The sequence below is a fragment of the Anser cygnoides genome, chromosome 15, assembly GCF_040182565.1.
Source record: "Anser cygnoides isolate HZ-2024a breed goose chromosome 15, Taihu_goose_T2T_genome, whole genome shotgun sequence".
Taxonomy (NCBI): Eukaryota; Metazoa; Chordata; class Aves; order Anseriformes; family Anatidae; genus Anser; species Anser cygnoides.
Genome location: NC_089887.1, coordinates 1,285,941 through 1,298,678, shown reverse-complemented (window position 1 = coordinate 1,298,678; position 12,738 = coordinate 1,285,941). Strand labels below are relative to the sequence as shown.

The 12,738-nt window shown below is 59.3% G+C and overlaps 1 protein-coding gene across 6 annotated transcripts in view; it reads left to right on the top strand.

Annotated features, from left to right (window-relative positions):
- The window catches only part of GRID2IP (Grid2 interacting protein), a 35,499-nt gene extending 22,981 nt beyond the window's left edge, over positions 1-12,518 (top strand). For 2 of the 6 annotated variants that reach the window (XM_066977862.1, XM_066977860.1), the window contains exons 9-22: positions 1,132-1,233; positions 1,830-1,927; positions 2,369-2,486; positions 2,643-2,968; positions 3,159-3,572; positions 4,437-4,524; positions 5,515-5,592; positions 6,321-6,517; positions 6,961-7,116; positions 7,895-7,981; positions 8,446-8,575; positions 9,446-9,564; positions 9,994-10,158; positions 10,465-12,518. In XM_066977862.1, the coding sequence (XP_066833963.1) occupies positions 1,132-1,233; positions 1,830-1,927; positions 2,369-2,486; positions 2,643-2,968; positions 3,159-3,572; positions 4,437-4,524; positions 5,515-5,592; positions 6,321-6,517; positions 6,961-7,116; positions 7,895-7,981; positions 8,446-8,575; positions 9,446-9,564; positions 9,994-10,158; positions 10,465-10,536 (2,150 nt within the window). In that variant the 3' untranslated portion in view covers positions 10,537-12,518. Of the gene's footprint in view, positions 1-1,131; positions 1,234-1,829; positions 1,928-2,368; positions 2,969-3,158; positions 3,573-4,436; positions 4,525-5,502; positions 5,593-6,320; positions 6,518-6,960; positions 7,117-7,894; positions 7,982-8,445; positions 8,576-9,445; positions 9,565-9,993; positions 10,159-10,464 lie in introns of all 6 variants that reach the window. The other 4 variants (XM_066977861.1, XM_066977857.1, XM_066977859.1 and 1 more) reach the window with 3 other exon arrangements.
- Positions 12,519-12,738: the final 220 nt, after the last annotated feature.

Here is a 12,738-nt window from a genome sequence, read left to right as displayed (position 1 = left end):
GGGGCAGCGCTTGGCTAAGAGAGGCGGGCGACGGATGGCAGCGGTGTCTGTCGGGGTGTCTGCAGCAGTCAGCCCTGCACGGGCACCTGCTGTTAACGCTGGGGTAGGAGGAGGTATCTCCACCTGACGATGCCAGCGAGGCGGCAGGAGTGCAGCTCGCCCAGAGACATCGCTTGTCCCTGTCCCCTGAGGGATGCCTGCGTCCGCCTCTGCTGCCAGCATCGCTTGTTGCTGTGGCAACACAAACCCAGCTGTGGCTCGGTGAGGATCACGGGCTCTGCACTCAGGCAGCGGAAAGTGGAGGGCAAATTTGGACTGAAATGTTTTAATCTTTGGATTTGGGCTTCTTACTCGCTTTCAGATTCTTCTATTCTAGGCCATTTGCATTTTGTTGATATGGTTGTTTTAGACTCAGTGTAGGTAAAACTGTATGAAAAAGGTGTTTGAATTCAGAGAGACATTTGGAAGAGCACAGTTCTTTTGGCACAGCCTTTCCCCTCACAGGGATAAACAGCTGAGCAGTCCTGGTGCAAACACCCCCTGTTGTGCGTGGCAAACTGACGGGTATTTGCTCACCTAATTTGCACAATTTCCACTGCTTTTGTGTGTGCGAAATCATGGCCCGATGTACCTAAATTGTTGGATATTCCGAGGAGCTAAGACCCTAAAAATGGAGTTTATAAACTTGAGAAGATCTCAGGGGGAAGTCTGTGTATTTGCAGTTAGCAGCCCGTGTCAGGGATGCCAAGCAGGTGTCCCCAGCCATGGACGATGAGGATGGTGCTGAGCCTCCCAGGACCACGCTGCGCACGGGTTGCTCCCTGGCTCCTTTCGGCCTCTCAGCAGCGAGGGGCAGCCTGTGAGCACCCCAGGTTCTGGCTGTTCTGGTGCATGATGTGTGTCCACGCATGGGAGCGGGCTGGCTGGAGATCCATGAATTTTGGGTGGTTCTTCACCTGGGCTTCTTCCAAACTCAGTGGCTATCTCTGACGTTTGTGTGTATCGGGCTGTGTGACCGTCAGTCTGTCGGATACCAGGGAGAACGATGCTCTGGTATCCTCGTCCTGCAGCGGGGCATGGCGGGGGTCCTACACGGCTCCCCGTGTCTCACTGTGCGTCTTTCTGCTGCAGCCGAGCCGGAGGCAGAGGAGCGCTACCGCAGCTCCGTGCGAGCGGCCTCCCTGTGCCGGGGCAGCCTTCGGACCCCCCGCCCCGAGGAAGGGGGGGCTGCAGGTGGGTGGCAGGGGGCTGCGCGGGGCTCCCGCTGCGGGGAGGAGGGCGCTGGGGTCCCACAGGCGGCACCCGAGTGCTCTGCCCCAGGTCGATGTCCTGGCCTGTCCCTGAGCACAAATGGTGGGAAAAGGTGGAGGTCAGCACGGAGCGGGCCCCAGGTCTTTGTCTGGAAATCCCTGCTTTCTGGAACAGCTGAGACAAGCACTTCCAATAAGAAGCCACTTGGGCTGAGCCTGAACGTTGTTTCCAGCCCCTTCCATTGCTCAGAAGTGAATTGCGAGGGTCAGCAGCCCGTGGGGTTTTCAGTAACCAAAAAGTATATTTTGTTTATTCTCATTTAGACAAACTGAGTACAGAGAGGTAAGGGGCAAGGCACAGGAGGACCGTCTCTCAGCTGTGCTTGTTTTCTGGTACACGCCATGTTTTACTGCTGGGTGGCTGCTGCTGCCAGCTTCGCTGCACGCCCGGCCGGGGCAAGGACGGGTCTGGGCCAGGCAGAGGATGGGAGGGACCTTCACGGGTCGGGACTGTCAGGGGCTGCTGGGGGCATGTGCAGGACAGGGGGCTCCTGACGGATTTGTGTCTTCCTTCGGCAGGTCAGAGTGACACCGTGGAGGTCCCGGTTCGCCTGATCCCTGGAGAGAGGCAGGCTGGGGACGGCACGTCCCTGCCAGAGACCCCCAACCCCAAAATGGTGCGGCTGTCACCCGTGGGTGGGAGGCGGGGAGGGCTCCTGGCAGCGCTTTGCCCCAGGAACATGGGACCTTTGCCTTCATGGGGAGCATCGACAGTTTGACCCCCTTCATGTTAATGCAGGAAAGCAGCAGCGATGTGTCTGTGTGTCAGCACCTGCTTTCTGTGCCTGGCAGCATCCCTGCCTCAGAGCTCTTCTCTGGGCAATTACTCAGCTTTAGTACCGGGGGGGTCTGTCCTTGTCTTCCTGCAGCCTTGTGGGAGGCTCCTGCGGAGCTTCAGAAAAGGCGAGGTAGCCTAGGTTTGGGGCGAAGCAGTCCCTTAAAGAATAAAAGACATCTGTGCTGGCTGTCCTGCCCCAGGACACTGCACGTCCCTGGGGGGGGTCACAAGCCAGGTCTCAGTTCGGGCACTGGCAGCAGCTCTTTGCCCTTTTTCCCAGATGTCGGCTGTCTACGCAGAGCTGGAAAACCGCCTGCTCGGCAGCTTCGCCAGCAAGATGGGCAGTGCCGCCCTGCACAGGGCATCGCCTCCGGCCCCAGAGCCAGCGCGCACCGCAGGTACCGTCTGTCATCCCACGGCTCCCGTGAGATGCAGAGCTGGGGGGGCTCGGGGGGGCTCTCCTGGTGCTCATCGCGGTGCCGGGCCCCGGCAGCCCGCAGGAGGGGCTCTGGGGAGCACCGCAGCAGGACCCCCAGCAGCGCCCTGTCCCGCAGGTTCTCGCAAGTCGGGGATGCCGGTCTCATGGCCGAGCGACCCGCTGGCCTCCCAGCAGTGCTACTACCGCCTGCACAGCAGCATGCCCTCCCCGAGCAGCACCGAGTCCAACCCCTACGTCAGCCTGGACAGCAGCCCGGCCCCGTCCCCCCGGCACCGGCCGTACCCGCTGAGCCCGCTGTCGCGGCGGAAGAAGCTCTTCACCTTCTCCAGGCCCCCGCGCAGCTGCGACACCGACCGGTTCCTGGACGCCCTCAGCGAGCAGCTGGGACACCGGGTCACCATCGTGGATGATTTCCTCACCCCCGAGAATGACTACGAGGAGGTGAGCGTGGTGCCGGGCTTGGTGCGTGTCTCCACCAGCCGTATGTGGCAGCCTGGAGCAGCCCGTGCCGTGCTGGGGACACGTCCCGGGGCCGGGCTGGGGGCAGAGGGGGGCAGGACCCCGCTGAGGCTGGTGGCCGGGGATGGAGGACGAGGAGCCTCCTTCAGCCTCTCCCCTCTTCCCCACCCAGATGAGCTTCCACGATGACCAGGGCAGCTACGTCACCAACGACGTCAGCAGCAGCGAGTACATCAGCAGCAGCGACGAGGGCAGCTCCCTGACCTACTCCACGCTCTCGGACCACATCCCCCCGCCACCGCTCAGCCCCCCTCCGCCGCCGCCCCCCCTGCAGTTCCACGACCCCCAGGCCGTCCCCGCTAAGGCAGAGGCCGCCAAGGCGAGCGCGTCGCCTGCCCCCAAGTCCCTCATCAGCCACCTGCACCCCATCCCACCCCCGCCGCCCCCGCCGCCGCCCCCCCCGGTGCCCTGCGCGCCCCCCCTGCACCGGGGGCTGCTGCACCGCAGGAGCGAGACCAACCACATGAGCGTCAAGAGGCTGCGGTGGGAGCAGGTGGAGAACTCGGAAGGGACCATCTGGGGGCAGGTACGGCCCGGGCGGGGGCGCGGGGGCTGCAGGAGGTTTTATCAACGGGAAACCACAAGCGCGGGTGGCAGCGGAGTGGTGGGGAGAGCACCGAGAGCACCACGGGGCAAAGCAGAGGCAAGGAGTGAGGCGAGGTGTGCTAAGCCTTTGGCCTCATGGACTTGAGGTGATGGAGGGGGATTCAGGTCCCTGTAGGGAGGAGCTGGCTTTGGTGGAGTTCATCTTCCAGCCCCTGTGTTTCTCCTCCTGCCCTGAACAGCTGGCTGGGAGCTGTGGGATCACCTCCCAGTCCCACAAGTACTGCCCGCACAGCAAGCACTTGAAGCCCTGCATCCCTGTGGGCAGCTCCCTCTGCCCCGGCACTCTGGGGAACAAGGTGTTTCTTCCCGGTGATTTTTTGGATGCAAAGAATTCCAAAAACCTCTGGAATTCGTACTTGATCCTTGAGTAGAGCGAGTGTGCCCCAGCAGCAGGTGAGCAGCAGTATCGCTCTGTAGGACTTCAGCTGTAGGACAGCAGCGAAACGAACCTGTGGGGCAGCAAGGCCAGCCGCAGGGACAGATGGAAGCGCTGACAGGAGTCGTCTCAGGGCTTCCTCCTCCCTTCTCAAAAGAGAGTGGGTCCCACCAGGTGAGCTCAGCACCTTGTGTAGAAGCCACCTCCACAAGCAGTGAGCTATTCACAGGTTTTCAGCGGGGGATTTACGATGGCTGACTCTCCTCTTGTAAGGACGGTGCCATCAACGTGTCCTGGGCTTTTCAGAGCCCGGGGTGGCCTTGGAGGGAAGGGGCACAGCGCAGGTGGCAGTGCCCGCTGGTCCCCGGGGACAGCACAGCCACCCGCCCGCTCTTTCTCCTCCTGCAGCTCGGGGAAGACTCGGACTACGACAAGCTGAGTGACATGGTCAAATACCTGGACCTGGAGCTGCACTTCGGGACGCAGAAACCAACCAGTAAGTACCGGAGCTCTGGGGCGGGTGCTGGTGGCAGGCGGAGGGCAGGGCGTGTGTGGCTGCGGGGGCCGCGGGGCTGAGCGGCCGCCAGGCAGCGGGGTGCTGGCTCTGCCTCGGGGCAGCACAGCAGCGTCCACACGCAGGGTGCTGTGACCGGCGGCACTGCAGGCTGTTAAGGTGGAGATGGTGTCGCTGTCTCCCTTAATCCTCCTCGCTGCCGTTGTCTGTTCTCATTGTCCGTTGTCGCTCTGCGTTTCAGTCGGGCTGGGCGGTGGAACTCGGCCGGACGGTTTTGCTCCCGTTCTGCTTCCTGCTCTCATGCGCTCAGTCAGCACTGCCCGGCTGCCCCCAGGCTGTTGGGTCCCAAAATGCTCCTCGTTGCCGCGACAGGCCTGGCTTTCAGTAGAGCAGAGCCCTAAACCTGCAGCACCTTTGTGCACGGGCTCCGCTCCCCGTGCCTGTGAAGTGCGTGGCAGCCAGCGGTGCTGTGTAGTGGGAACCAGCTGCAGGCTGGGAGCAAACTGCAGCTCTGCTGCTCGAGAACTCGGCCCTGAAAAAGCTGTGAAAACATTTCTCTGCCCATAGAGGGCATTACAAGTAACGTTTTTTGTTCTACCCATGTAATGTATAGCAGTGACAGCAGACATGGGCAGGCCCAGCTCGAGTGGGCAAATTCAGACGGGCTTGGCGGTGGAAGTGGGACGAAATGGGACCCTTCTCAGGGGCTGTTGTTTCGGGGATGTTTCTGGGCAATCTGGGATTTTCTGTGTATTTCACCTCTTGTTTTACCTTTTTCAGCTCCAACTGCGTCCTCCATTCAGGAGATCTTTGAATCGCAGAATTCAAGGATTCCCGGAGCCATTGCTGTGCGCAAAGCATCAGCTCTCCTCACTTTCATTCATGGTTTCACTGTTTTCAGCAGTTTTCTTCCCACTGGAGCCGGCTGAGCCTGTCCTTACCCATGATTAAATCTCTCAGTTTCTCTTCCAGAGCCAACTCTCATGCCTGAAACCTTTAAAAAGAAAGACGTGGTTGAAATTTTGTCCCACAAAAAGGCCTACAACACATGTAAGTAAACATCGTGGTGAACGTACCCGCAAAACGGGCCCCGAGATGGGACCAGGGATGTAGAGAACTGGAAAGGTAAAAGGAAGGAGGCTACATGAGCACAATCCCAGGAGCACAGTCCCAGCACGGCTCCTCTGGCCGGAGCTGTTCTTGCAGCCCAGCAGAAGCCGCTGCGAGTGCCCCCCAGGGCTGGGCTCAGCCCGGGCAGGGGGACAAGGATGGGAGCGGGATGGGATGTGGCTCATTGGCCTCCAAGGGACAGGGGAAGAGTGGTGTTGGGGCTGCCCCGTGCACCGAGGGGGGTCAGTGCTGCATCTCCAGTGCTTGTGGTGGGGAGGAGCAGTGGGAGGGCTTGGTGGGACCTGCGAGCCCCCGTCTCCCTGGGCTGCAGCGATGTGGCAGCGGGGGAGGCTCCGGGCATGGTTTCCAGTTTCCACAGTTTCCCAGATGGACATGCTGGGGATGTCCTTGCAAAATTTTGCAATAGCCTGGTAGGGGTCTGCAGGGGCGAGTGACTCCTGAGCCACCCCTACAGCCTCTGCAGGGCCTCGGGGGGTGGAAAGCCCTTCCTCCTCCCAGAGCTGACCTTGTCGGTGTGGGCACACGAAGCCCAGGCTGCTCTCACACTGCAGAGATTGCGCTTCCCCTCCCAGCCCCATCCTGCCAGGCAGCCCATCCCCAGGGCTGGCCCTCCTCCCGGCCCCGCTGATGTACGTCCCTCCCTGCAGCCATCCTGATCGCCCACCTCAAGCTCTCGCACATGGAGCTGCGCCAGATCCTCATGACGATGGAGACGGACCGCCTGGAGCCTTCTCACATCAAGCAGCTCCTGCTGTACGCCCCGGATGGGGAGGAGGTGCAGCGCTTCCAGAGCTACAAGGAGAACCCCGGCAAGCTGAGTGAGCCCGACCAGTTTGTGCTGCAGGTACCTGCTGGCTGGAGGTGCTCCGGCTGCGGGGCCCTGCCCGTGGGATGTCCTGCAGAGGGATGGGGGAGGAGGGCGCAGCAGAAAGCACGCAGCCAGCAGGGCTCTGATGTGCTCCGAGTGCGTGCTGTGGGTGGGAGGAGCTGGGGGCACCCATCACCGAGACCTCCTGTGGGTGATGCTTGGGCCGATGCCCGAGGTGTCCAGGAGCTCCCAGCAGTGGCAGTTTCACAGCTGAAGCATACCACAAAATTTACTGCATGCTAAGAGTGACTTTGCCCTCCTCTGACTTACTTCCTGCTGACACTTGTGGGTATGGGCACAAAACCTCCTCCTGCAGCACCATGCCATTTTCAAGCACAGGGAAATATGCCAGGGAGCATCATCTAGGAAGGATTTGGTTAAAGGTGACAGCAGTAATTTTCTCCTCCTTTTGCTCTCAGATGTTGTCAGTACCAGAGTACAAGATCCGTCTGCGCAGCCTGCATTTTAAGACCACCCTGCAGGAGAAGACGGAGGAGATCAAAGCGAGCTACGAGTGTATCTGCAAGGCCTCTCTGGAGCTGAAAAGCAGCAAGAAGCTGGCTAAAATCCTGGAGGTCAGAACCGTCCCTGTGGGCAGCAGCTGCTGGGGTCCCTGCCACCCCTCCAAGGCCCACAGAAGTGGCACAGCTCCGCACAGCCCCGGCCCCTGGCCCGCAGGGTCCCACCACTGGGTGCTGGCAGCTGCCCTTTGGCCTGACTCAGATGAGCTGCCCCAAATTAATGCTAATTCATCTGGCTTTGGCTTAAAAAAAAAAAAAAAAGACAAAAAAAAAAGCAGGTGGGATGAATGAGAACACGGTGTGACAGAAGGCATTTCCAGATGAGAGATGAACCGCGTTGGTGGCTCCTGGCCAGTGACCCCCAACACCTCGTTAAGTGCCGGGGAGGCAGTGGCTGGCTGCACATTAACGAGCAGAGAACAGGAATCCCGAGAGCCCCAGGCTGACTTCAGGGTGGTCCCGAGGGCCCTGCCCGAGGGCCCTGCCGTGCCCCTAGTGCTGCAAAGCCACAGCATAAGGAGTCAGCCTTTCGGAGGGGAAACAGCCCTGCTGGATCGCTGCTTTTTCTTTAAAAGATCCCCTTAAAGATCTGCAAAATCACGTTGTGCTGGAAGTGGCAAAGGAGCTGATCCAGCCAGCCCCTGGCCACAGGAGAGACCTGCCCGACTGCTGCAGGGGAGGGAAGGGAGTCGTGGGCAGCGCGCACGTAAGCTGCACTCTTGGTGCGGCTCTGACCCAACAGCAGGTGCCAAAGGTACCGAAGGAGACGGGGATGGGGCAGTGTAAACGCTGGAGGTGACTGGCCAGTCATCACCACGGTTTGTGTTTGCAGTTTGTGCTGGCAATGGGAAACTACCTGAACAACGGGCAGCCCAAGACCGGCAAAACAACAGGCTTTAAAATCAACTTTCTCACTGAGGTAAGAAGAGGAAGCGCGCGCCTCCTCGTGCCGGAGGCACCAGCGCCGGGAGCTGCAGTGACCCGTTGTCACGCCTGCCCTTCTACTGGGTGCTGGGTGCTGCAGCTCCCAGCGAGGGCCCCGCGGCAGGGCAGGGGCCTTCCACAGCACCGGCCCCGGAGGCCTCGGCCCTGAGTGCCCCGTGCGGGCTCCGTCCCAGCAGGGGCACCACGGTGTGTGCGGGGTGCAGGGATACAGCCCCCCGCGGGGTGGGGGCACTGCTTAGCAGCTCAGCGCCTCCCGTCTGGGTGTTACACACTGCGTAAACACTAAACGTCCCGTCTGAACGTTGATCCATGCAGCACGGCAGGGGACGGCCGTGCAGGGGAACGGACGCAGGCTGAGCCCCCGTGCAACCAGTCCCACTGGGTGCTTCCCAAACCTGCTCTGCATGGGGTCTCCTTACTTGTTTTGCTTTGCTGTAGCTGAACACAACCAAGACTGTTGATGGGAAATCCACCTTCCTGCACATCCTTGCCAAATCACTTAGCCAACACTTCCCAGAGCTCCTGGGCTTTGCCAAGGATCTTCCTACAGTGCCGCTCGCTGCCAAAGGTAATCGAACAAAAGCATCTGCACTGCCTCCTGGTTCGGTACGGGTACGGGACTGGCCATGAGCATTGGTACAAGCAGGATGGTGACCCAAGACAAGGGGGAATGGTCCTGAGCGAGAGGAGGGGGCTGGAAAGGCACGAGCTTAGTGGCAGGGGGGGTCCCGGCTGTGACATGCTGCTGCACCCGGCAGTGCCCAGAAACGGCTGTCCCTGTGCTGAACCTTCCTTCTGACACGAGAAGGTTTGGTGGCGAGTTCAGACGTACCTTGTAAGTGCCGATGAGGAGCAGAAGCAGGAAGTGCCAGAAGCCGTCCTGCTCCACCCAGCCCCTGTCTCCATCCATCCCGCTGCGCAGTGCCCCAGGGCTGGTGCCAGCGTTATTCCTGCCTGCAGCGTGCACCACCTCGCAGCTACAGGTTCACAGGCCAGTCACAGGTATTGCACGGACTGAGGATCACACGGCTTGGCTAGCTGCCTTTAAAATAGTCACCGAGATCTCGGGGTTACCATCCGTGTGCGGTGGTGGGGTCCCAGCAGGCTGGCTGCAGGCAAGCCGTGGGGCTGCCTTCCCTTTGCACACCATTGCCTCCTGGTTGCGAGCAATTCCCCTGGGAATTGGTGCTACAGGCGGTAAAGAAAGAAGAAAACTCAGGCCCAGAGATGTAAGCCTTCCCCTGATGAAGGCTGGAATTTGCACCTGGCCCAGCTGCTCTTCGCAGCCCACGGGCAGGCTGTGGGCAGAGCAGGGCGCGTGGAGCTGCGTGTCCCCGGGCAGCCCCGACCCCTGCCACGGCCCCTCCTCGCTGCCCAGCTAGGGGCAGGAAGGCAGCCAGACCCAGGTAACGCTGCTGGCTCCTCTCTGCGCCTGCAGTGAACCAGAGAACGCTGACGGCTGACCTCAAGGACCTCCACACCACCGTCAGCGACATACAGGTGGCCTGCCACAACATGCCCGCTACCGCAGAGGACAGATTTGCAATCGTGATGACTGTATCCTTCTGGGAAAGGGCCAAATCCCCAACACGACTTACTGCCCTCAAGTAAAACCATTTGGTTGTCGTTGTCCCCGCTTGGTAAGCAGCAGCGCTATGCCCACATCTCAGCACTGGGTGAAGTGTGGGGACCTCCACCCTCCGCTCTCTCCTAGCCAAGGTGGGAAACAGCTTTGTAGTGGCCGCCAGCCCCCAGGCCTCTGCATGGCAGAAAGCCGTGCCAGAGAGCTTTCCGGGCCATCTCCCCCTCCAGGGAAGTGCTGCTGTGCCGGCTGTGCATGGCAGCAGGCTGCCCTCGCGTGTGGACCTCTGCAGCAGGTCCTTTCCTGCATCTGGGAGGAAACCTGGCCACACTCACAAGCAGAAGCCATTATTATCTGTACAAGCCCTGCAGTCCGGCTGTTTTCCCTTAAGCCACCTCTCCCAGTCCTTTCTGGAGAGTGCCCAGCCCGCCATGCGCTCGCTGGATGACCTGCAGCACAAGGCCATGGAAGAATTCGGCAAGGTGTTGTCCTTCTTCGGGGAAGACTCTAAAATGACAACTTCTGAATCTTTCTTTGGCATTTTTGCAGAATTCATGAGCAAGTTTGAGGTGAGCTGTATTTCTCAAAGCTGGCGGGGGGGGGAAGGGGGGGGGGGGTCTGCTAAACGGGGGTGAAGCAACGGCCGTGGGGAGGGTGAAGCAGGAGCTGTGTCCCCCAGTTAACAAAGGCCGGCCTGCAGCACCCCAGGGCGGGTGGCACCGAGTGGGTAACACTCACTGGGTAGGTGGTGCCGTGGGGCAGTTTAGGGGAGAGTGAAGGGCACAGAGGCCGGTGCTGGGGCCGTGTTCTCCCTGACCACAGCAGCTGCCTTTGCCTGATGCTCGTCTCCTGCTCTTTGCTTTCTCTCCCCACAGCGGGCACTCACTGACGTGCAGGTCGGTGAGAGCCAGCGCAGCCCCAGGATGACGTCCCCCCTTGCCTGGTGACAGGCTGTGGCAACGCGAAGTGCAACAATTTATTGCCAACAAAGTGCAATTTGCTCCCGTTGAGTTTGGTTGTAAATACACTGCTGCTGCCTGCTACCACCGAGCAGAACCGCAGGCCGAGGGGCTGGGGCAGCTCCGACACTGAACGGGCACCACAGACGGTCACAGATGGAAGCGGGGGTGAGGCACGGGCACAGGAAGGCAAACACCGCCTTGGTTTGACAATGGCAATTCTTAGCATCCTTCACTTCAAGTGTATTACAGAATCAAGGGCTTCAGACACACCCAGGTAGAACCCCGCTGCCCTGCGTCCCAGCAGCACACAGACCTGGCACCAGCAGTCGCAGGAGCCCTGTCCCCTGTCCCCTGTCCCTGTGGCCAGCGGTGCGTGGCTGCGCAGGGCCCCTGCCCCTCGTGCAGGACGTCCCCTCGTGCCCAAGCGTTCCCCTCGCAGCTGCAGAGCCGGTCAGGCCGGGATGGGAGCGCTGGGGATGAGTACAACCCCCTCGGCCCCCTGTGCACTGGAGCAGCACAGCGTGGGGCTGCAGTGCTGCCTGCGCAGGCGGCAGCAGCTGGGTGCAGACCACCGGTGGTGGCCCGGAGGCTCTGATGCCTGCCAATGTCGGCCAGTGGCAGTGGGAAGAGACAGCACCTTGCAGAACCCCATGGCACACCTGCGTGGTGCCGACCTTGGGTCCAGGGTGGTTGTACCCAGCTGCTCGGGAGTGCAAGGAAAGCTCCAGAGCCCTTCTGGCCGTCAGCTTTGCTTAAAGGTGCGGCAATGACTGATAAAAGATCTTGTTGATAATTTCATGTCATCAGCCCTAGACTTACCTGAGCTCGCCAGGAGACACGAATCCCTGAGCATTTTGGTGCCTCCTTGTAAAGCACAAAATCCTTAGTAGCTTAAAAATGAGAGGGAGCCCTCTGGAGCCTCGAGTACTGCCCCCGAGGGACAGCAGAGCGCAGCCAGAAACGCCTCCTGTGCCCTCTGGTATTCGCTGCCAGGGGCTGGGGTCCTTGCAGTCCCTTTGGCGCACCGTGTGATGTGACCAGTTCGTGCTGGATATACCCAGGGAACTCTAGAAGCATTCGTGCCCATCTTTCAACAACAGCTGATTGTTATTTACATTAATTAAATTCCCTGCGAGCTGTCCCCGGGACAAAAGGGCTAACAGCACCCTGCGGTCAGTGCATGCGCCTCCAGGCGACGCAGCGCCCCAAGAGCTTTGCGGCAGCAAAACTACCGTGCGTTAATATTGTGAGGCATTGCTCCGTGCAAAATGCATCCATTGCCTTTCCAACCCGACATGCTCAAACCTCCCGGCCTGCCGAAGCGCTCCGCAGGCCGCAGCCTCGGTGAGCCTCTGCACGTCGATGCCAGAGCAAGAGCTCTTCCCGCAGCCTGTGCTGAAGCGCAGAATCACCAGCCGGTGCATTATTTATGGGAGACCTTATGACCATCAAATCATCAGTTTTCAATATTTTTTAAACCCTGCCGTAGAAAGTGAAGTATGTTTTCACAGCATTTTCAGTCCATACAGTTGTAAGTGCCAGGTAGTTTCCAGCCTTGTGCTGGCAGAGCCCAGCCCTGCCCGTCTCGGTCTCTTCTCTCCACTGACAGTGGTGACGGGGCAACGCGCCCTCAGCTCCACTCCCCATTTTGGGTGTTGCACACTGCATTCAGTTGATTTTTTTTTTTTTAATAATTATGTTAAACATTTAAACTTCTGGAGTTTATTTTGAAACTGTCATTAAAAATATGAAAGTGCTGTACATAGATTTTGCTACATGTTGTAACTTTCCAGAATAGTTAGAACTCCAATCCCCTTGGTATTTTTATGTGAATATTTTCAAAGAACCAGAACTTCTGAGATATGGTTATATTATTTGATAATGGGACTATGTATATTCACAATTCAGTCTCTACCCAATGCCTATGTGCTATTCCCAAAATAAAGCTACTGCCTTCTGCCTCCTGACTGCACGTGCATTTACATTCTGTTAAAAATCGCTTGGTACCACAGGTGCAGATGAAGGTGTGAGGAATTCTGCATTTGGCTTTTCTGTGACTGCACACCGCAATATCGGTCCTTGTACCTCCAAGATAAAGGTTGTTGCATCTGACCTTGCTGGTCTGAGGAAAACAGCTGCACACTTCAGAAGAGAGCAGTTTGCGAGCAGCGTTCAATCTAGCATGAT